The 21362-nt window shown below is 40.1% G+C and overlaps 1 protein-coding gene across 2 annotated transcripts; it reads right to left on the bottom strand.

Annotated features, from left to right (window-relative positions):
* Positions 1-11276: 11276 nt before the first annotated feature.
* LOC131344925 (G2/M phase-specific E3 ubiquitin-protein ligase-like) lies at positions 11277-16636 on the bottom strand. Of its 2 annotated transcripts, XR_009203415.1 has the most exons (5): positions 14013-16636; positions 13232-13539; positions 12946-13127; positions 12627-12802; positions 11277-12443 (listed from the first exon to the last, which is right to left on the bottom strand). XR_009203415.1 is itself a non-coding variant. In XM_058377481.1 (4 exons), the coding sequence occupies exons 1-4, from the start codon at positions 14270-14272 to the stop codon at positions 12740-12742; spliced, it is 813 nt and encodes a 270-aa protein (XP_058233464.1). In that variant the 5' UTR covers positions 14273-16636; the 3' UTR covers positions 12496-12739. The 2 variants fall into 2 exon arrangements, 1 of the variants encoding a protein (XP_058233464.1); XM_058377481.1 differs by lacking the exon at positions 11277-12443 and having other exon boundaries at positions 12496-12802.
* Between the last annotated feature and the right edge of the window lie 4726 nt (positions 16637-21362).

Here is a 21362-nt window from a genome sequence, read left to right as displayed (position 1 = left end):
GCACAAGGAAGTTGAGTGTGCCAAAAGACAAGGGAAAAAGGGAAGAAGGAAGAACTGATGGAGGAGGCAATTCGTTTGTTTTTCCCAAATGGAAAAAATTCTCATGGCAGTATTTCTGAGTTTGAATTGGATATAACGAATTATCAGTAAGTGTCACTAGATAAAGAAACTACAGTGGGGGAAATGTATAATATATCCAAGCTCACAATGATGAGGTTCTACCTGACAACAAAAAAGGTGAAGAGGGAAGAGGAAACGGAAAGTGAAGTGGAACTGTCAGACACAATGGAGGACGTACACAGTAACAACCAGGATCAAAGTCTTTCCACTTCTTCCAGCAGAATGAATGACTTCATTCAGGCTTCAGACGTGGATGTCATTTTTGTGGAAAGTCCAGGCAGTGATGCTGTATTTCCCTTGCATTCCACCAAGGATCTGAATGTTGCAGATGATTATCTGAATGTTCCTTTTGAAAGTTCTTCAATGACCTTACCAGATTACTCGGGTACAAGCGATGTAGTGACAGTATTTACTGGTGACATCACTGGAATAGATGAACAAACCTTAGATGACACTTTGCCTCTGAGCCCAGAACCCATGGTTCCACACAAAAAAATTCTTGTTTTTCATCGGGGACATATATTTTCTGAACTCATTGCACATTTTTGTGATGAAACCCTTGCCCATACAGAGAGTAAAGTAGAAGTGAAGTTGCTCCTCCCAAATGGACAGTATGAGATGGGCCATGATGTTGGTGGAGTGTTCAGTGATTGCCTGTCAGAGTTTTGGCAGGAATTCTATGATCAATGCACACTGGGGAACAATTTTAAAGTTCCTTTAACAGAAGAAACAGAAGAAAATTTTAAGCAAATTTTGCAAGAACTGGCACACAAAACTTTCATTCAAGAGCCTGCTTATGTTCTTGAACAGTGGGCAGGCATACTTGGACCTCTGAGCAAGGACCATGAGGAAATTGAAGATGTGTACTGTGCATTACAACCAACGGTGAGGAAAATTGTGCGATCTCTCCTGAAGTGCGATGTCCTGAAACAATGAACATACACCAAAAGGGCATTTCATAGCACTTGACCACTTACTTGCAGGAGTGTGATGCAAAACAACATTCTCTGTTTCTAAGATTCTGTAAAGGATCAGATTTGTTTATAGGAAAAACTCTAACAGTTGATTTCACAGACCTTAAAGGGTTTGACAGAAGACCAGTGGCACACACCTGTGGCTGTTTCCTGAGGCTTTCAGTGCACTATGACAACTACCCAGATTTCAGATCTGAAATGAACAAAATTCTTGAAAGCAATGTCTGGGTCATGGACATAGTTTACATAGTGGTACATCAATTAGATATTGGCAGAAATTATGGCCAGCTCATATGCTAGTTATTTGTCTTGTGTCATTCTTCATACACTTGCAATTATTTTACACATGTATGAAAAGTAAAATATTCACTTTAATTTGTCCACTTAGTTTTTGCTGGCTGCTTTGAATGTTGAACAACATTTTTTGTTTTTGTTTTTGAAGAGTTAAATTTCAGTAGTGAGATGTCTCCATTGTTTAGGTGCAACTGCGTTTTTACATTAAATTGTACAAGTTGTTCATGTCAACTGTTCAGTCAGATACCCTTTGAACTGTTAAAATGTGTTAATGGTTCATTCTTTATACATTTACATACTGTACAATTATTTACATGTATACATAAAATAAAACAGTCACTTTAATTTGTTCATTTAGTTATTGCGGGTTATGTTGAATGTTGAACAACCTTTTTCTTTTTTTAATTACTTTCAATAATGAAAGTTCTCTTCATTATTTAGATACAAACTACTGTTTACATTAAATCGTACAAATTTTACGCTGCCTCTTCAGTGGTTTTTTTTTTTTTTTTTTTTTTTTTTTTGCATTAAAGATGGAATGAATACCACAAGAATACTCTGAACTATTAAAATCTATTTCAGTTGTAGTGCTGTAGAGGCACAACATATGTACCACAACAAGGATGCACAATTAATTAGCAAAATACCATATAAAAATTCAGTTCCAATTAAAATTTTATTTCAGGCATAATACAAAATACAGACAACAGTTTATCAGTTTACCTATAAAACCATTTTGTTCATATTTCATATTGCCTGCCTTCAAAGGTTAAACAGGAGAAATCTATCAATTCTGAACAGTTTAATACATTTTTTTTTTTCTTGTACATCTGAAACAGGCTTCTTGTGCTTCATTTGCATTCAGGTTAGGCATAACAGTAATGATAGTGTATCACAAAAATGTTTGAAATCATAGCAAAAAATATAAATTACTGTAGCTGGAAAAACTCAATTTATACATTTAAATGTATAAATAATCAAAACTGTTTTTATAGGCTATTTTTTATTTTATATAACTTTTTTTTATCTATTGCTTTTTCCATGACTGAAAACACAGATCACAGATAACAAGATCTCAATTTAACAGAATGCTGGCCTCCTTTGCACATGAGGATGGTATTAAGATGGTATGGAACAAATTCTTTCTGCCCTCTGAAAACACAAATCAACATCACTGTGATTTTGCATCATCATGCACAGACAATTATAATGGAGATTATTTACTGTACCTTGAGTAATGTGTCTAATAGGCAAGGTGATCCGAAGGGGTGTATAAAATGATGGTATGTAAACGTTTTTCTATCTGGATACTTGGAGTAGGCTCATGGAGTCTGAGCCTACAAGACACAATAGGGCTGTTGGCAATCAAATGCAATCAGTATCAACAAAATCCATCTCTGAATTGCTGAGGTGGCACAGAAGCTGCATCAAAAGTGGCATTTATGCACTTAGACTGTTAAATGCAGCTTAGTGGTAGTGGTAGCATCATTTAATTTACAAAACAATAAAATAACTGCATTAATAATGTTATGAGGTTTATATTTTAATTATAGAAATTTGAATATAAAACTATGGCATGTCAGTAGCTGACCCAAATGACATACTACACACTTAAATTATGCACTCTGTCTAGTGCAGGGGCGTCGCTAGGGCTATTCATTCAGGGCCAGGGGCGTCACTAGGGCTATTCATTCGGGGCCAGGGGCGTCGCTAGGGCTATTCATTCAGGGCCAGGGGCGTCACTAGGGCTATTCATTCGGGGCCAGGGGCGTCGCTAGGGCTATTCATTCGGGGCTCGAGATGTTTTTAATCTAGCCCCGAATGTTTTATCCCGAATTTTCCACCAGAGTGTAGAGTAATTAATGAAACGTTGATCGTTTTATTAGAGCACTGTTGCCGTTTACTGTACACGATTTTGACTGACATCTCCAAAATACCGCGAGAGTGTGCGCTCGAATATGCTCTAGAGCCGCTCTCACGATACTTTAATGTCCTACACCTGTCGGTCTGCACAGCGCCGCTTTCACACCACGTGACTAAAACACCTTACAGCCCTTAAATGGGACAGCAATAAAATGTCAGAAAACACAACAATCTTATTATTCAGATAAAAGTCTAACTTTTAATATTTAATGTTAACACAGTTGATTAAAGTCGCTAACAAATGTATGTTGTGTCAGAAAGGAGGCCCACTGTCCCTGATTCTGAAACCCCTGACATATAGGACCCTTATAGGAATATTATTCCATACCCAATATGTACAAAAGCCTTAAATTAAATCATCCTAAAGACAGATCTAAATAAAATCTAAACTGTTAAAGCAGTAAGACATTACAGTCTGAACATCATATTATTCATCTAATGGAGTATTTAAGTTAAAATACAGACAGGACTTAGGTGAACAATGGACCAGAACAGACTCCATCATTCAGCTGTTCTGTCTGTTGATAAAGGAATTCTCAGCACTAGAAATACTAGTATGGTAACTGACCGTTTTGCTCAAGTCTCAGAGATACTCTCTGATGAGTCCATCCTCAAAAAAATAGTACAGAAAAGTCACCAAGAGTATGAAGTAGACAAGATACAAGCAGCAAGACAGATGAGAGAATGAGAGATAAGAGAACGATAAGAGAAGAGAAGCTGTAAAAAATAAAAAAAAAATAAACAAAGAATAATTCATACAGTAACCCTAACCCTAGCTCTGTGATTCCATCCAGTGGTCCAAGGTTGCTTAGGTAGGGAGAGTAATTGCAGGCTGCAGTTCAACACCTACAAAGATATAAAGTTCACTTAAGGAAAACATTACTTTTATACAAATTTTGGCCACCTAAAACAATTAAAAAACAATACCTTTAAATAGCTTATAGTGAATGTTGTAGATTTGATTAGAATGGTGAATCTAGTCCTCCAAGTCCAGTCCAGTTGGAGGTAAAGCTCTGTTATTTCATAAACATCATCTTGGTGAAATGCTTCAGTTCAACACCTACAGACACAGATATAAAGTTCTTTTAAGTAAAATATTACTTTTATACCAATTTTAGCAATCTGAAATAGTAAAACAACTGAAACAATACCTTTAGCTTATAGTCAATGCTTTTTTTTTTTAGATTAGATTAGGTTAGATTAGAATCTAGCCTTCCAAATCCAGTCCTTGAAGGATCAGTTCATGAAGCTGGAGGTAAAGGTCTGTAATTTCATAAACATCATCTGACATGATAAGGTTATGCTCAGCCATGAGTTCGACACACAGTTGAAAGACATCCTCATCACAAGGGTACTCTTTAAATAAACACTCCTCTTGGCAAATACTCTGTTCAGTTGGATGCAAGAAATTCTGCACTCCATATAAGCTGGGAACAGCAAACATTATTGAAGGTCGACCACTGGGAGCACGTGGTTGTGAGTTGGCCATATCCTGTGGCAATTCCAGGCACTGACTATTTCATCAAGCTCTTCCTTCATGAAAAATAAATAAATAAATAATAACAATAAATGAAACATATATGCTACATTGTCTTGCCAAATGAATTCACAAAACTCCGCATTGTAGGGTATATCAATAAATATTAAGTTATAATTAAACTTCAATACTTTCCATAAGGATAAAAATCAAATCTGATCAAATCTCTGATACACTGAAAAAAATGATTTATTGAATTTACTCAATTTTTTTAAGGTAAGTCGTTGCAAACAATTTATTTTAGCTACATTTAAACAAATTCAGTTCAAAGTCAGTGAACTAAATTTGTTTATTTAAATGTAGCTAAAATAAATTGATTGCAAACACTTACCTTAAAAAAATTGAGTAAATTCAATAAATCATTTAGTGACCAAAATAAGTTACCCATATAAAATGTTGGAAGCAAAACTGAATGAGAGATTTGTCAATGAAAGTATCAACAAAGTGTCCATCTTCTTTAAGTTGTTCAAAATGATCCATCCAAAATTGTATGCACTGGCTTCTCAAAGTGGACCACCATCGTTCAATTCTCTGGTGCTTGGACCAAGAGTGACACATTCTGCACTCTCAGTGTCTCTGAAGAACATCTGCATATCTGCTAAATGCATATTTTCAGTTTCATGGTCAATGAGAATTCTTTGTGGACATCCGTTATTCTCAGCAACAGCTTGTAGGAAATAACCTGCAATTACTCGTGGGTCATTGTTGGTTTTGCATGCTTCAAGCCAGATAATTTTACTGGAGAAATATTGTGGTATATTGCGGTAAATAATGAGACAGTACTGATTCCTCCCCTCAGTTCCCCAGCTAAGAAAGTTATGTTGTCCAATGTCCCTCCTTTTATTTCTGATGAGGCTATTGGTAAAGAGCTGTCTCGCTATGGGCGAATTGTCTCCCCCATTAAGAGAATCCCCCTTGGTTGTAAGTCCCCACTGGTAAAGCACTTGGTGAATTTTAGGAGAATGGTTTTCATGGTCATTCCCCCTGCAGCTAAAGTTCGGCCGACTGCTGAGGGCCACGGAACTGCTGCTGCACCAGACCCTAAAGAAAGTGAATTCCAAGCCTAGCCTGCAGCCCAGAAGCCCACTGGAGCTACCTCAGCCCTGGAAAAGCCATGCACGGCCGAACCGGCTGTGGAAGAGCCATACTCGGCTCAACCGGACCGGGAGAAGCCGTGCTCCGCTGAGAAGAGCTCAGTGGGTTCTGGAGCAGTGCTGGAGCTGCCTGCGCTGGCAGAGGCAGGCACGGAGGTACAGAGACCGCCTGGAAACACCGGACACTACACCAGTGCAGGGGGACGGGGGAGACGTGGACATGGTGGATGAGCCCGTCTTTAAAGTGCCAAATAAAAGGAAAAAGCAAGGTAAGGGACGGGGAAAAAAAGAAGGGTGGAGGAACCAAAATCAGACAGTGATGACTGCATGTCAGACACTATTTTAATATTCGATTCTCAAGAGGAACAGTTAAATATCATGTATAGTGCAGAGGATATTAAAGAGTTTTTAAGGAACAACAAATGGCAAAAGAATATCGCCTTAGAAGAGTTTTTCCCGGACCATAAACAGTTCATTCACGACATTAAGTTCTTCAGAAGAGAAGGAGCTTTTAATGATGTTTAAATTTTCCGTCTGAAGAAACTGATAACGAGATTGAATAGGGAAATCTCTGATGATGACTGATGTTTATTGTTTTTTATGTTAGAGTGGTTTAGTTTTATTTATTTTATTTATTTTAATGAAGGGTATTAATATTGCGAGTTTAAATATTAATGGAACAAGAGAGCAGAACAAGAGAGCTAAACTGTATGAAGTTTTAAAGCAGAAGCACATTGACGTTGCCATGCTGCAGGAAACCCACAGCGATACCAGCAATGCAGCTGATTGGGTGAAGGAGTGGGATGGGTTGGTGATTTTAAGCCATAACACAACGCTCAGTGGTGGATTTTGAATGGGAGGCTTTTAAAAGTGAAAACTTTTTATGAGAATGAGGTTTTAGTTTTTATCTGTGTGTACACTCCCACCAGTGCAGTGGAGAGGATGACATTTTTTAGATACATTGAACAATGTCATTGCTGACTGCAACACTGCAGAGATTTTAATTCTGGGTGGTGATTTTAACTGTACTACAGATGTTTTAGATCGGAACCACACAGAACCTCATGCGGCTTCCCGTAAGCGCCTGTGGGAGATGGTGGAGGCCCACGAGTTAAGTGACATATGGAGAACTTAATAAGAATTTCAAAATTCATAAGAAATTCATAAGAATAAGAGACAGTCCATGCCATAGATAACACACTCTCCCTGGTGAGATTAGATCGCTTTTATGGTTTTAAGCATCAGCTGACGTTTTTTACAAAGTGTTTTATTGTTCCAGTAGGTATCTCTGACCACAGTATGGTCCAGTGTACTATCACTAAAGAGAAGGTTAAACCTAGGAGTGCCTACTGGCATTTTAACACTGCTCTTTTAGAAGACACTAATTTTAAAGAGTCTTTTATTTATTTATGGAATTGTTTTAAATCTGAGAAGGCAGCTTTTAGTTCACTTCAGCTGTGGTGGGATGTGACAAAAGCACAAGTCAAAGAATTTTGTCAGCAGTACACTCTCAATGTCACAAGAGACATTGTTAGATCTCTGAAAGCTCTGGAGATAGAAATAGTGGAGCTCCAGCATTTGGAGGCCACCGGAAATCGAGGGCATGTTGAAGCCCTCAAACATAAAAAAGCCAAAATGAATGACCTGTTAGACATTACAGCACAGGGGGCGCTGGTCTGCTCACGCTTTAAAAGCGCTGCTGAGATGGACGCTCCTTCAAAGTTCTTCTTCAGTTTAGAGCAGAAGAATGGACAGAAAAGATTTATACATGCTGTGCAAACAGAATCAGGGGATCTCGTATCTGAGCCCACTGAAATTCACCAGCAGACAGTAAGCTTCTACTCGAAGCTGTACAGCAGCGAGTGGTCAGGGGCACAAGTAGTGGAGGACAGCTTCCTCATGGACCTGCCAAAGCTCTCTGAGCAAGCAGCGAGAGAGCTGGACAGGGAGCTGACACTGGAGGAGGTTCATGAGGCTCTCCAGGGGATGGAGAATGGACGGGCGTCAGGTATAGACGGTTTTACAAGGCATTCTGGGCCGTCATAAGGCAGGACGTGCTGGATGTCCTACGGGACAGTATACAGAGAGGTGAACTCCCGTTGAGCTGCAGGAGGGCCGTCCTGACCCTGCTACCGAAAAAGGGAGACCTGACCTGAAGAACTGGACCCCGGTCTCACTACTGTGCACTGACTGCAAGCTGCTCCCAAAAGCATTAGCCTTGAGACTGACTAAGGTAATGGAGCAGCTCATGCAACAAGACCAAGACTGTGTGCCTGATAGGTCCATATTAGATAATGTGTATTTAATTCGTGACATTTTGGACGTCTCCAGGCTATTGGGCTTAAAGACTGGTCTGATTTCTCTAGATCAAGAAAAGGCTTTTGACCGGGTTGATCAGGAATATTTGTGGAAGGTGCTGGAAGCAAAGAGAGAGAGAGAGAGAGAGAGGGAGGAAGTGTGTGTGTGTGTGTGTGAGAGAGAGAGGGAGGGAGGAAGTGTGTGTGTGTGTGTGTGTGTGTGTGTGTGAGAGAGAGAGGGAGGGAGAGAGGGAGAAAGTATGAGAGGCCGTCTGGGACAGAACACACTGAAACACTATATAAGCATATATAGAGCATTCTTACATACACACTATATTTATTTATGTATTGTTACACCCTGACAAATCTAGTGCATTTTCATACATTGTTCATTCAGTGTTCTTATGTGAGAGAGAAAGAGAGCAAAACAATCTTTAGTGTAACCGGAAGTCGTTTCACTGTAACCGGAAGTGGTTTCAGTAGGCTTTTTCGTCTGTGATCATGTTATTGGTAACTCTGAGGATATTTTTAATTTTTTTTCCCGTGTCCTTCGGTGCATAGAATGTTTACAAACTGACCCTGCAATCTCCTACTTTACTGAACTAGAGCACCATGCATGGACAGTCCATTCAATTACGAATGTAGTTTGTCGTGTGGGAGACCAGAGATCTGAAGAATGCATTATTGTTCTGGAGTCTTTATATCATAATCTCAATTTAATTTTGCAGCAGTTTGACAGCCAAATTCTACAAGGAACAGAAAATTGCATCGTCCCGCTAACAGCTCACAGTGGCACTGCTGGTCGCCCAAGGTATGATTTGACAGCGGATCAGACCAAGGTCTTTCTATCCCATCAATTGAATACACACCACTGTCAGATGAGAATCTGACATTAACCATTAGGCAAATTCTAGAACACACTCCAAATGCTGGTGAAACATATGTGAGGGGAAGCCTTCGCTCAAGGGGATTCCGCATTCAGCGGTGGAGGGTACGCTAAATCCTACAGGAAATTGACCCTGTCAGACGATGCTTTCGACGAAGGCAAGCCATTCGTTGCAGAATTTACAGTGTGGGAGGTCCCAATGAATTATGGCATGTTGTAAATTAAATATTCTAATAGTGTGTATTCCTAGCATTACAGATTACATTACATATTTTAAGACTGTCTGCTGAAGCAGCAAGCTAAATTAAATATATAAATCACTATTTAAATATTGATTTTTTCTTAACATTCGGTGACCTACAGTAGGCCTATAGCAGGAAACGGGAGTTCAAACAAAAAAGCTGAGGGGTTTAATAATGGTCCATTGCATTTCCTCTTTTGACAGGCACATCGATGGAAACCATAAATTGGTCAGATTCCATGGATGTGTAGATGGGTATAGCCGTACAATCATATATCTCGACTGCCTAAACAATAACAGGGCTTCCAGTGTTTTGTACCTGTTCCAAAGAGGGGTTCACAACTTTGGACTGCCTTCAAGAGTCAGATGTGATCATGGCATGGAGAATATTCATGCTGCGCAGAAGAGGCCTGAACAGGGGGAGCATCATAGCAGGACGTAGTGTTCACAATCAAAGGATAAAGCGGCTTTGGGCTAAACTGAACCATGTAGTGTCATACTATTTCTCAGACTTGATCAGTTTCATGGAGAATCAGTTTATTCTTGATTCACTGTCTGAACTGCGTTTGCCTTACATTTTGTTTACCTGCCACGAATCCAAAGGGCTGTCAGGGAATTCACAAACCAGTGGAATAACCACGCTCTGTCTACAGAAAGACACATGACACCTTTGCAGTTGTGGTACAGAGGAGTGATTGGTCATATGGGACAGAATAGCATGGCTGTGGATAGTGTATTTGATGCTTCAAATAATGTTGACACTGGGACACTATCAGCAGATGCGTTCAGCAGCCAAGTTGAGATTCCTGAAAACACCTTTCAAGTAAACGACACCACTATGAATGAAATCCACCAGACATTTGATTCTTTACAAGATGACGGTAATCACGGAACTGACATTTTTGTGGCTCTTGTGAATTTTCTTGAAACAAACTTTTCCCCCAAGTACTGTAAACTAAGTGGGTCATATGCAGAAGTGTTGCCTTGTCATGGACATTAAGTTAATAATTGCTTATTTTACCATACAATAAATATGTTAAGAATCTTAGAACCAGTCATGTTTATTTTAACGAAATATGACATTAGCCTCTTCACAAATTTCTTTACACAGTTTAAGGTGCTTGGTAGTGCAAATTGTAGTAAGTTTAGAAAGAAAACATACACAAAATCACATTTGAACAAACCACTGTTTTCCTACAGAGTTTAGTCAAATAATTAAAGTGCAACAAAAAAACCCTTTCTAAGAAGGCTACCTCAGTAACTGAGGTTATTCACATCTGAACTACCATAAAGAAAATGAATGAAGTGCACTTTTTTTCAGAGGCATGGATGTAAACTTAAAGAGTACAGTGTGCCTCTACCACAACCACATTCTTACAGTACATGTAAAAAGTCTAAATAAAAGTCTTCACCGATGTTCATGTTCATTTTTGGCTCAACAAAACTCTAACAAGCCTCTCTCATTAACTGAAGTAATTATTCACTTGTAAACTACAGTACTGAAAATGCTAAATAATACAGAAATAAGTGCACTGATGTACACTTAAACAGGACAGTGTGCCTCTACCACAACCACATTCTTAGAGTACTTGTAAAAATTAATTCAGCATACAATAGTCTTCACAAACATTCCTGCAGTACTATGAACTCAACAAAACACAGCAAGAAATGGTTTCATGCATCTACTCCATTCCAAAACCCTGAGTATTTTGGATTCCAAAGTCCATGTCATTTTTAAAGTCCTCATACGTTTTGTGGATGGGGAGTCGAAGGCAGTTGATGCACGTGTTGGCCACTGGATATCTTTCTTCATTATGAAGGAATTCTAGAGAGGGCTGAGGAGAAAAGCCAATGGGTGGCACCACATTTGATCCTGTTGCAAATGTTAAAATGTCCTCCAGCTTTGGAAAGGTAGTATAGAAAAGATTAAAAATGTTGGTAAGATCAATAATTAATCCTGTATACAGTGGCTTACACTAAACACTAACCGACATGACAGGTACCTGGTGCATACAGTTCACAATGGATATACTTTATAGGTTTGATTCCTATAAGGAACAAACATACTGACAAAAAACTAAACAAAAAATGCACTACTGTTTAAAAGTTTGGGTTCAGTAAAACAGTCATTACAAATTAACTGCTTTCTATTAGAATATATGATAAAATGCATTCCCCGTGATGTGCTGAATTTTCAGCATCATTACTCCAGTGTTCAGTGTCACATGATCCTTCAAAAACCATTCTAATATGAGGATTTGATGATCAAGAAACATCAGTGTTGAAAACAGTTTTGCTGCTTCAGATTTATGTGGAAACTGTGATCCTTTTTTCAGGATAGTTTGATAAATAAAAAGATGAAAAGAACAGCATCTATTCAAAACATCTATAACAATCTTTCTAACAATATAATGTGCAGTACCGTTCACAAGTTTGGTCAGTATTTTTATCCAGCAAAGATGTGTTAAACTGATAAAAAGTAATAGTAAAACTGTTACAAAAAGAATTCTACTTTGAATAGTTGCTGTTCTATTCATCAAAAAAATCCTCACGAATGTATCACAGAAAATTCAGCTTCACAACACAATAAATTACAGTTTAAAGTACATTAAAATACTAAACTTATTTTAAATCATATTACACAGTATTACTGTTATTTTGATCAGATGAATGTAGCCTTGATTATCATAAGTGTCTTCTGTAAAAAACTTCAGTGATCCCAAACTTATGAACAGCAGTGTATCTCCCCTCTATAGGTATCTCTTTTTTTAAATACAATCTTTCAAACATCTTTAACATCAGTTACTGGTGTCTGACAGTATGCTAAAATATCCTAAAGGTTATAACACTAAAGATGCCCACCTTCAGCATCCTGAAGGTAATCTCTCCAATAGGCGACCACTTGGTTCTCATCCACTCGTGCATTGCTCCCTGTCTCTGACCATCTGATTTCAAACAGTGTGTCCATGATGTCTGCTGTTAGGTTCCTTGGTCTGTAGCAGAGGGCGTCACAAAAAGCCTCTGGATGTTGCTGAATCTTCTGGAGCACTCCAAGAGTCTTCAATCCATCTCTAAACCTAAGTATACAGAATCAAGACAGAAAAAATAATCCAACACTTCACTATTTAACAGTATTTCTATAAGCCCTTGAGATTATTGCTTTTTATTTCAATGGCTAGGCAGACCCAAGTGGTAAACCTATAGATTAGCTAAAATAATTTTGACTAGGACAGCGCAGTGTTCACTGAGACAACATGCACCTTTCAAAGGGACCACGGACACGGTGAACCACCTGAAACATTACAACGTCCTCTAGTAACTGATTCTTGTCCTTCAAACATGCAAGAGGTCTTAGGCATCCAGCATTAGGAAATTAATAATCTGTCAACGGCTCTGTGGATGTCTGAAGCTCTTCCAGAGTTCTGGATTCAGAGACCTGGTTCCACACAAACAAATAAATAAATAAAAATAATAAATATGTATTTTTTTTTTTTAAAACATCCCAAAGCAAAACACTTACAGCATGCCTTACAAAATAATTAATTAATAACCCAAGTAGAAAAATAAATCCCCACACACCTTTTTCAGTTTTTCATAAAGTTCATTGTCTGCAATATCCTCAATGACTGGTCTGCTCATCTCTGGTCCTTTAACTAAGCAGTTAAAAAGAGTTTCAGAGAGGAGACATGGTGGTGGGCCTCCATGAACCAGGCTGACAGCAGTGGATCGACCAGCAAAAAAATATCTGTCATCCCGCACAGCTGGACAAATGGGGAATAAAAAGACCAATCAGGCTTTGTTATAACAGTGTGGCACAAATTCAATATTACTATCATTTTAACTGACTTGATGCAATTGTACATACCAAAGGAGTCAAGAGCCATGTTCAGATGTCCCTCAAACATTTCAGACTGAGAAAGGGCTTCCATAAGTAACCGCAGAAACTCTCGTCGTGGGCCACCGAGATCAACAGCCTCTTCAGTTGTTCCCATGTCATCAGAAAACTTAATGCACATTGTGTGGTTTGGGTTGTATGATATTCTTCGAAAGCCTCGAATAGCTCCATCAAGCACTGCGGTACGATTGCTACTGAATTTGCAAATGCCTGTGCTTGTGATCTGTTCACTGAGTTCTTTTAAAATTTCACTTATGGAGGTTTCTTCTTTTGGTCGTCTAAAATAACAATTACAGAAAATACATTTTTCAGAAAACATGTTTCCATGGACAGCATTAATCCAACTATTCATCTGATTAGAGGGCTATTAACGTAAACAGATGTGCCTGAATCCAAAGGCAATACTTCTAAAGAGTAGAAATATCCAAACCAGGTATCAACTTTTCACATTTGAAGTTGCAGTACATTCAGCTTGTATTTACTCCAATCACAACAATTTACACTTCTACACCAAGAGTAATATATGTTTAAGTGAGAGTTTATTGTTGAGATTTTGACGTAATGTAACCAAATCTAAAGAGTCCATCTTAATGTAGTAAGAAGTCTAATAAATGGCTTTGTGCAGGCTATGTAAATGTTGACGATAGCATTTTTCAACTTTTAAATACACCTGCTTAGTTAACTAATAGCCCTTCATTTCTAGATGTCAAAAATTTAGAAAATTATTTCTGCAGTTTAACAATGCACTTACGTCTGGTCCTCAATACTGGCAATAATAGCTGTGTATTGTTCATCATCATCTTCATCTTCGGCATCATCTATGAGATTAATGTAAGTTCCATAATCATTTTGCCAGCGCCTTGAGGTGGAGCTGTTTGGTGGTGATGAAGCTCGGGTGCTTTTTGGTGTTTCCTGTTGGTTGCTGGAACAGGCTTGGGCATTTGTTGATGGATGAAAACTGGCACTGGCCTGGCCAATTGTTTCATGTTGCACTGAAATGGATCTTGGCATGGCATGGGACTCTGCTGCTGGTAACTCTGCTGTTGAGTTTTGAGCACTTGCTGAAACAACGGTGTGATACCCTGTTGTTATCTTGAGGACTCTGATGGGGACTCATCTTCCGTATCGCCTATGTCTACCTCCTCTTCCCCACAGTTATCTTCAGAATCTGAGGTTTCTCCATACACAGACTACAAAAAACAAGAAACCTGTAGTCAAACCTGATCCACAATACTGTACACCACTGCACTGTTAGATTTGTATTAATGTCAAAAAGTATGACAAAAATTGAACTTTTCAACTTTTGAAAAAATAAACTAAATATTACTTTGGGGTTCAAATTGGTTTTGTTTATGTCTTATACTTACTTGAAGAGGCTCTGATGGTCTCAAATAAAGAGAAGCTCGTTTAAAAACTTTCTGAATCATATTGCCATCTAGCAATTATTTTCACAGTCTTTTAGCCCACAGTCTTATGATGTTGAAGAAGTTTTAAAAGGCAGGCTTTTAAAAGTGCGAGCGTTTTATGAGAAAGAGGTTTTTGTTTTTATTTGTGTGTACGCTCCCACCCTAAGTGTGGAGAGAATGGTGTTCTTAAACATTTTAAGCACTGTCATTGGTTCCTGTAGTCAGAGTGAAGTTTTAATCATTGGTGGGGATTTTAACTGCACTGAAGATGTTTTAGATAGGAACCATTTAGAACCTCATGCTGCCTCTCGCAAACGCCTGTGTGAGTTAATCACAACACATGACCTGAGTGATGTTTGGAGGGCTTTCCTTGAAACAGAGAGACAATACACCTGGTCCCATTGTAAAGAGAACCTCCTCTCACTAGCAAGGCTTGATCGTTTTTACACTTTTAAACATCAGCTGAATATTTTTAGGTCCTGTGTTATTTATCCTGTGGGTTTTTCAGATCATTTTATGGTACAGTGCACTTTTAAGAAGAGCAATGTAAAGCCACGTAGTGCCTACTGGCATTTTAATACTGCTCTTTTAGATGATGTTAATTTTAGAGAGAGTTTTATTTTCTTTTGGGATGCTTTTAGGCTCGAGAAGCCGACTTTTACATCACTGCAAGATTGGTGGGATGTGGCAAAAGTGCCATTTTTTTTTAGAAAAAAAATGGACAGAAAAGGTTCATACATGCTTTGCGTACAGATTCAGGGGAGCTTGTAACTGATCCCACTGAAATTCGCAAGCAGACAGTCAGCTTTTACTCAAAGCTGTACAGGAGTGAGCTCGCAGCTGTGCAGGAGGTGGAGGAAGATCTTGTCGGGAATCTTCCTAAAATAACCGATGATTCAGCTAGGGAACTGGACAGGGAGCTGACCCTCGATGAGTTGGAGGTTGCAATCAACAGCATGCAAAATGGGCGGTCACCTGGAATCAATGGGCTTTCGGTTGAGTTTTTTAAGGCTTTCTGGTCAGTGATAGGGCAGGACTTGCTGGAAGTGTTGAAGGTGAACATAAGCGAAGGCAGACTGCCGCTGAGTAGCCATAGAGCAGTCCTGACCCTACTCCCAAAGAAGGGAGACCAGACTGACCTTAGGAACTGGCGCCCTGTCTCCTTACTCTGCACAGACTGCAAGGTGCTCTCAAAAGCATTAGCAATAAGACTAGGGAAGGTGATGGAGCAAGTCATCCACTTTGACCAGACGTACTGTGTGCCTGGCAGGTCTATCCACGACAATGTACACTTAATTCGTGACATTTTGGACGTCTCTAGGCTATTGGGGCTGAAGACTGGTCTTATTTTCATAGATCAGGAGAAGGCTTTCGACCGGGTTGAACACCAGTATTTGTGGAGGGCGTTAGAGAATTTTGGGTTCAACTCCGGGTTCAAGGCCATGATCCAGGTGCTGTACAGCGACATTGAGAGCGTACTGAAAGTTAACGGTGGTTTATCTGTGCCTTTTAAAGTGTATAGGGGTATATTAGGCAGGGCTGCTCTCTGTCTGGCATGTTATACGCCCTAGCCATAGAACCTTTACTATGTCAGATAAGAAGCAAGATTTCTGGTCTGTCTATACCAAGGTGCAATACCCCATACTGTGTTTCTGCCTATGCCGATGATGTTGTTGTGATGGTGACTGAACAAAGAGATATTGATATTTTAACTGACATCATAATTAAGTTTAATGTGATATCTTCTGCAAAAGTAAACTGGAACAAAAGGGAAGCCATTTTAGTTGGGGATTGGAAAGGTGGGGAACCATGTCTCCCGGATAATTTGACCTGGAGAACAGGTGATTTTAAATATTTGGGAGTGTACCTGGGAGACAGCAGCTATGTTAAGAAAAACCGGGAAGGCATAAGTGAAAAGCTAAAAGGACGTGTGAATAAATGGAAATGGCTCGTTCCAAAGATGTCATATAAGGGCAGAACTTTGGTTATAAACAATCTAGTTGCTTCAATGTTATGGCACAGACTGGCCTGTATTGACCCCCCTCCAAAACTACTAGCAGACCTGCAGGCCATGATGGTGGACTTCTTCTGGGACAAGCTGCACTGGTTACCACAAAGCATTCTATACCTACCCAAGGAAGAGAGCGGACAAGGACTTATCCACTTATCCAGCAGGACTGTGGCCTTTCGTCTTTATCATGTACAGAAGCTCCTCACTGGCCCAGAGAACCTCTCATGGAGAGCAGCTGCGAACGGAATACTACACACAGTGGGAGGATGGGGTCTGGACAGGTCACTGTTTTTAATGGACACAAAGCAACTAAGCTTAACTGGATTACCAGCTTTTTATCAAGGTATTTTTAAAGTTTTTAACCAGTTCAGATTGCAGAAGGAAGACTGTTCGTCACTGTGCTGGCTTCTCGATGAACCTCTCATCCATGGCGCTCGGCTGGATGTCACCAGCAGGATCTCTCCAGCTCTAACTAGAGCGTTGATCTCCACAAGGACTGTAACACTACGACGGTTGGTGCAACTGTCAGGACCGGACTTTGCTCACTCAGATGATGTAGCAACAAAGCTAGGGGTAAAGTCTGTACGTGTGATTGCACAGCTTTTACAGAGGTGGAGGTCAGCACTTACATCTGAAGAGCGCATGCAGCTCAGGGACTACTGCACAGGGGTGGTCAGCTCTGAGGAAGGTGAGACCAATCCAGTTCTTTCTCTTGTACCTAATCTGTCAGAGGTCTCAGGTCCCCTCCTCGGAGATGGGGAAAGAACAGCTATAGGCCTCAACACAGCCTCGGGTAAGAGCCTCTATAAACTGTGTGTAAAAGTTTACACCAAGAGATGGCTAGACGGGAGGGAAGACACGCCCTGGCACAGTGTCCATGGGCTGAACGATGATGTAAAGCCAGAGTGGCGAACGTTGTACAAACCACCGTTAACTAAAAGAACAGGTGACCTGCAGTGGAGAATACTGCATGGCATTGTCTCTGTAAACGCTTTTATCTGTATTTTAAACCCAGAGGTCACACATGAGTGTCCTTTTTGTTTACAGAGGGAGACAGTGTTTCATGCTTTTATGAACTGTTTTAGACTTCGTCCACTTTTTAGTGTTTTAGCGAGTGTCTTTGAGTGTTTTAACACGGTTTTTACCCCACAGGTTTTTATCCTTGGTTTTAAATACACCAGAAAAGAAAGGTTCAAGTGTCAGCTGGTCAATTTTATCCTGGGCCAGGCGAAACTGGCCATCTACACCAGCAGAAAGAACAAAGTGACACAGAACACACCATGCTACCGTAATTTTTCAGAGACTGGTCAGAACAAGGGTCTTTGTTGATTTCTACTTTTATAAAAGTATGAATGACCTTGAACAGTTCCAGTTGATGTGGTGTGATGGGGGAGCCGTGTGCACTGGTGTAAATGATGAGCTGCTGTTTGCATGTTTGAGTTCAGATGAACTTTTTTTAACTTCCTGTGTATTTTAATGGTTTTTAACTAGTTTTTTGATGTGCCATTTATTTATTTATTTATCTTTATAAACTGACTACTTAATTTATTTAATTATTTATCTATTTATTTATTCACTTTCCCTTGTGAATGTGCAATGTGCTGCTAAAGTAAACGAATAATTGGATTTAATAAATGACCGTCAAAAGTCTTCCACTCTCCCTCTCTCTCTCTCTCTCACACACACTCTCTCTCTCTCTCTCTCTCTCTCTCTCTCTCTCTCTCTCACACACACACACTTTCTCTCTCTCTCTCTCTCTCTCTTTCTCACACACACACACACTCTGTCTCTCTCTCTCTCACACACACACACTCTCTCTCTCTCTCTCTCTCTCTCTCTCTCCCTCTCTCACACACACACTCTGTCTCTCTGTCTCTCTCTCTCTCTCTCTCTCTCTCTCTCACACACACACACACACACTTTCTCTCTCTCTCTCTCTCACACACACACTTTGTGGGGGGGGGGGGGTTATTAGAGAAGAGTATTTTCAAGTTTTTCTGCTTGCAAATCCTGCGAGGAAATTTGTTCTTTCCAACGTCCCTCCGTTCATTAGCGATGAGATAATTGAGCGTGAATTACAAAGACATGGAAAAATGGTCGAAAAATTAAAAAGATACCACTAGGTTGTAAATCCCCTCTTCTGAAACATGTTGTTTCCTTCCGAAGACAACTCTATATGATTCTGGAAAATGATGCAGAGGAATTGAACATCGCTTTGAAGTTTAGGATTGAAGGGTTTGATGACATCATTTTTGCTACAACTGAAATGATGAAATGTTTTAGATGTGGAAAACAGGGACATTTAACTCGTTCATGTCCTGAACAGACTGTTTCCTTGCAGAGTGATGTACAAGACAGAGTGCAAACAACTAGCACTGAAGATAAGAGAGCTGTGGTGGGGGCTAATGGGTCAGAATTAGAAAGTGGAGGGCATCAAAGTAATGAGGAGGTGACTGGTGGAAATCCCAGAGAAAACGAGGAAATGGGAAGGGTGGAAGGAAGGAAAAGTGAGGTAAAAAGACAGTCATGTAATAGAAGCTGAAATGTCACAAAGCAGGGGAACAAGTGAAAATTTGGAAAAAGAGTCGGATAAGGAGGGGATAATAATGGATGAGGAGATCGACAGGTTTAAAGTCCCAGAGGGAAGAAGGAAGGCTGGAAAGAGTGAAAAGGGTTTAAAGCTTAAAGCATTTAGAAAAAGTCAGGAAGCAGTGAAAGATAAAGAAGATACAGATGAAGTGTCAGATGACTCTTCTGCTGATGATTGGTCTGTTTTTAGTTACGGAGAGGCAGAGTTTTTGGAATCAATGGGACATGGAGCAAGGACGGAGAGTGGATATAGATTAGAAAGAGTACAAAAATTGAGTAGTACAAAAGGCAAAAGAAATGTGGTAGTAACTGAGTTTTTTCCTGATCGTGAGCTCTTCATTGATTCGGCTAAATTCTTGATGAAGCAAAGAGGTGAGGGATGTTTATCAAGTCAGGACATATACATCGTTTAAAAAAGTGCAAAAGCTGCGGGGAGAGCAATTGTGTGATGATGGAAATTAAATGGAAAACAGCTCGGTGTTGCTCAGATGGGCGGGTTTTAATTTGGTGTGTCTTTCTTTTTCCAATCATTGATTTAAAAATAACTACAGTAAACTTAAATGGAGCAAGAGATTTAAGGAAAAGAAGCCAGCTTTTTCAAGTGCTGAAAATGAAAAATGTTGATATAGCTTTTGTACAAGAAACAAATAGTAATCATCTTAATGAGGTTGATTGGAAAAAAGAATGGGATGGAACTGTAGTGCCATAAAACTAACACACTATATTGCCAAAAGTATTCGCTCACCCATCCAAATAATCAGAATCAGGTGTTCCAATCACCTCCATGGCCACAGGTGTATAAAATCAAGCACCTAGGCATGCAGACTGTTTTTACAAACATTTGTGAAAGAATGGGTCGCTCTCAGGAGCTCAGTGAATTCCAGCGTGGAACTGTGATAGGATGCCACCTGTGCAACAAATCCAGTCGTGAAATTTCCTCGCTCCTAAATATTCCACAGTCAACTGTCAGCTGTATTATAAGAACGTGGAAGTGTTTGGGAACGACAGCAACTCAGCCACGAAGTGGTAGGCCACGTAAACTGACGGAGCGGGGTCAGCGGATGCTGAGGCGCATAGTGCGAAGAGGTCACCAACTTTCTGCAGAGTCAATCACTACAGACCTCCAAACTTCATGTGGCCTTCAGATTAGCTCAAGAACAGTGCGCAGAGAGCTTCATGGAATGGGTTTCCATGGCCGAGCAGCTGCATCCAAGCCATACATCACCAAGTGCAATGCAAAGCATCGGATGCAGTGGTGTAAAGCACGCCGCCACTGGACTCTAGAGCAGTGGAGACGCGTTCTCTGGAGGGACGAATCACGCTTCTCCATCTGGCAATCTGATGGACGAGTCTGGGTTTGGCGGTTGCCAGGAGAACGGTACTTGTCTGACTGCATTGTGCCAAGTGTAAAGTTTGGTGGAGGGGGGATTATGGTGTGGGGTTGTTTTTCAGGAGCTGGGCTTGGCCCCTTAGTTCCAGTGAAAGGAACTCTGAATGCTTCAGCATACCAAGACATTTTGGACCATTCCATGCTCCCAACTTTGTGGGAACAGTTTGGAGCTGGCCCCTTCCTCTTCCAACATGACTGTGCACCAGTGACCAAAGCAAGGTCCATAAAGACATGGATGACAGAGTCTGGTGTGGATGAACTTGACTGGCCTGCACAGAGTCCTGACCTCAACCTGATAGAACACCTTTGGGATGAATTAGAGCGGAGACTGAGAGCCAGGCCTTCTCGTCCAACATCAGTGTGTGACCTCACAAATGCGCTTCTGGAAGAATGGTCAAAAATTCCCATAAACACACTCCTAAACCTTGTGGACAGCCTTCCCAGAAGAGTTGAAGCTGTTATAGCTGCAAAGGGTGGACCGACGTCATATTGAACCCTATGGATTAGGAATGGGATGTCACTTAAGTTCATATGCGAGTCAAGGCAGGTGAGCGAATACTTTTGGCAATATAGTGTAAGTGCTGGTGTTGGAATCTTTTTTGCAAGGAGTCTCCCTCCGATACGTTATGAAGTGGAAGAGGTTGTGAAAGGAAGGCTTTTAAAAGTTGTTGCATAATATGATAAAATTCCTTTACTTTGATAAAT

This window comes from Hemibagrus wyckioides, linkage group LG24 (genome assembly GCF_019097595.1).
Source record: "Hemibagrus wyckioides isolate EC202008001 linkage group LG24, SWU_Hwy_1.0, whole genome shotgun sequence".
Classification (NCBI taxonomy): domain Eukaryota; kingdom Metazoa; phylum Chordata; class Actinopteri; order Siluriformes; family Bagridae; genus Hemibagrus; species Hemibagrus wyckioides.
Note: the sequence above shows the minus strand (reverse complement) of the source record. Positions and strands in the feature narration are given on the sequence as shown.

Bases quoted from the DNA above. Each gene is read 5' to 3' on its own strand.
- LOC131344925 (XM_058377481.1), bottom strand. From the start codon at position 14,272: ATGCCAAGATCCATTTCAGTGCAACATGAAACAATTGGCCAGGCCAGT. The intron at 13,128-13,231 runs GTATGTACAATT...CCATTTGTCCAG, and splicing joins CATGGCTCTTGACTCCTTTG to CTGTGCGGGATGACAGATAT. The intron at 12,803-12,945 runs GTGTGTGGGGAT...GTGTGGAACCAG, and splicing joins TTTATGAAAAACTGAAAAAG to GTCTCTGAATCCAGAACTCT.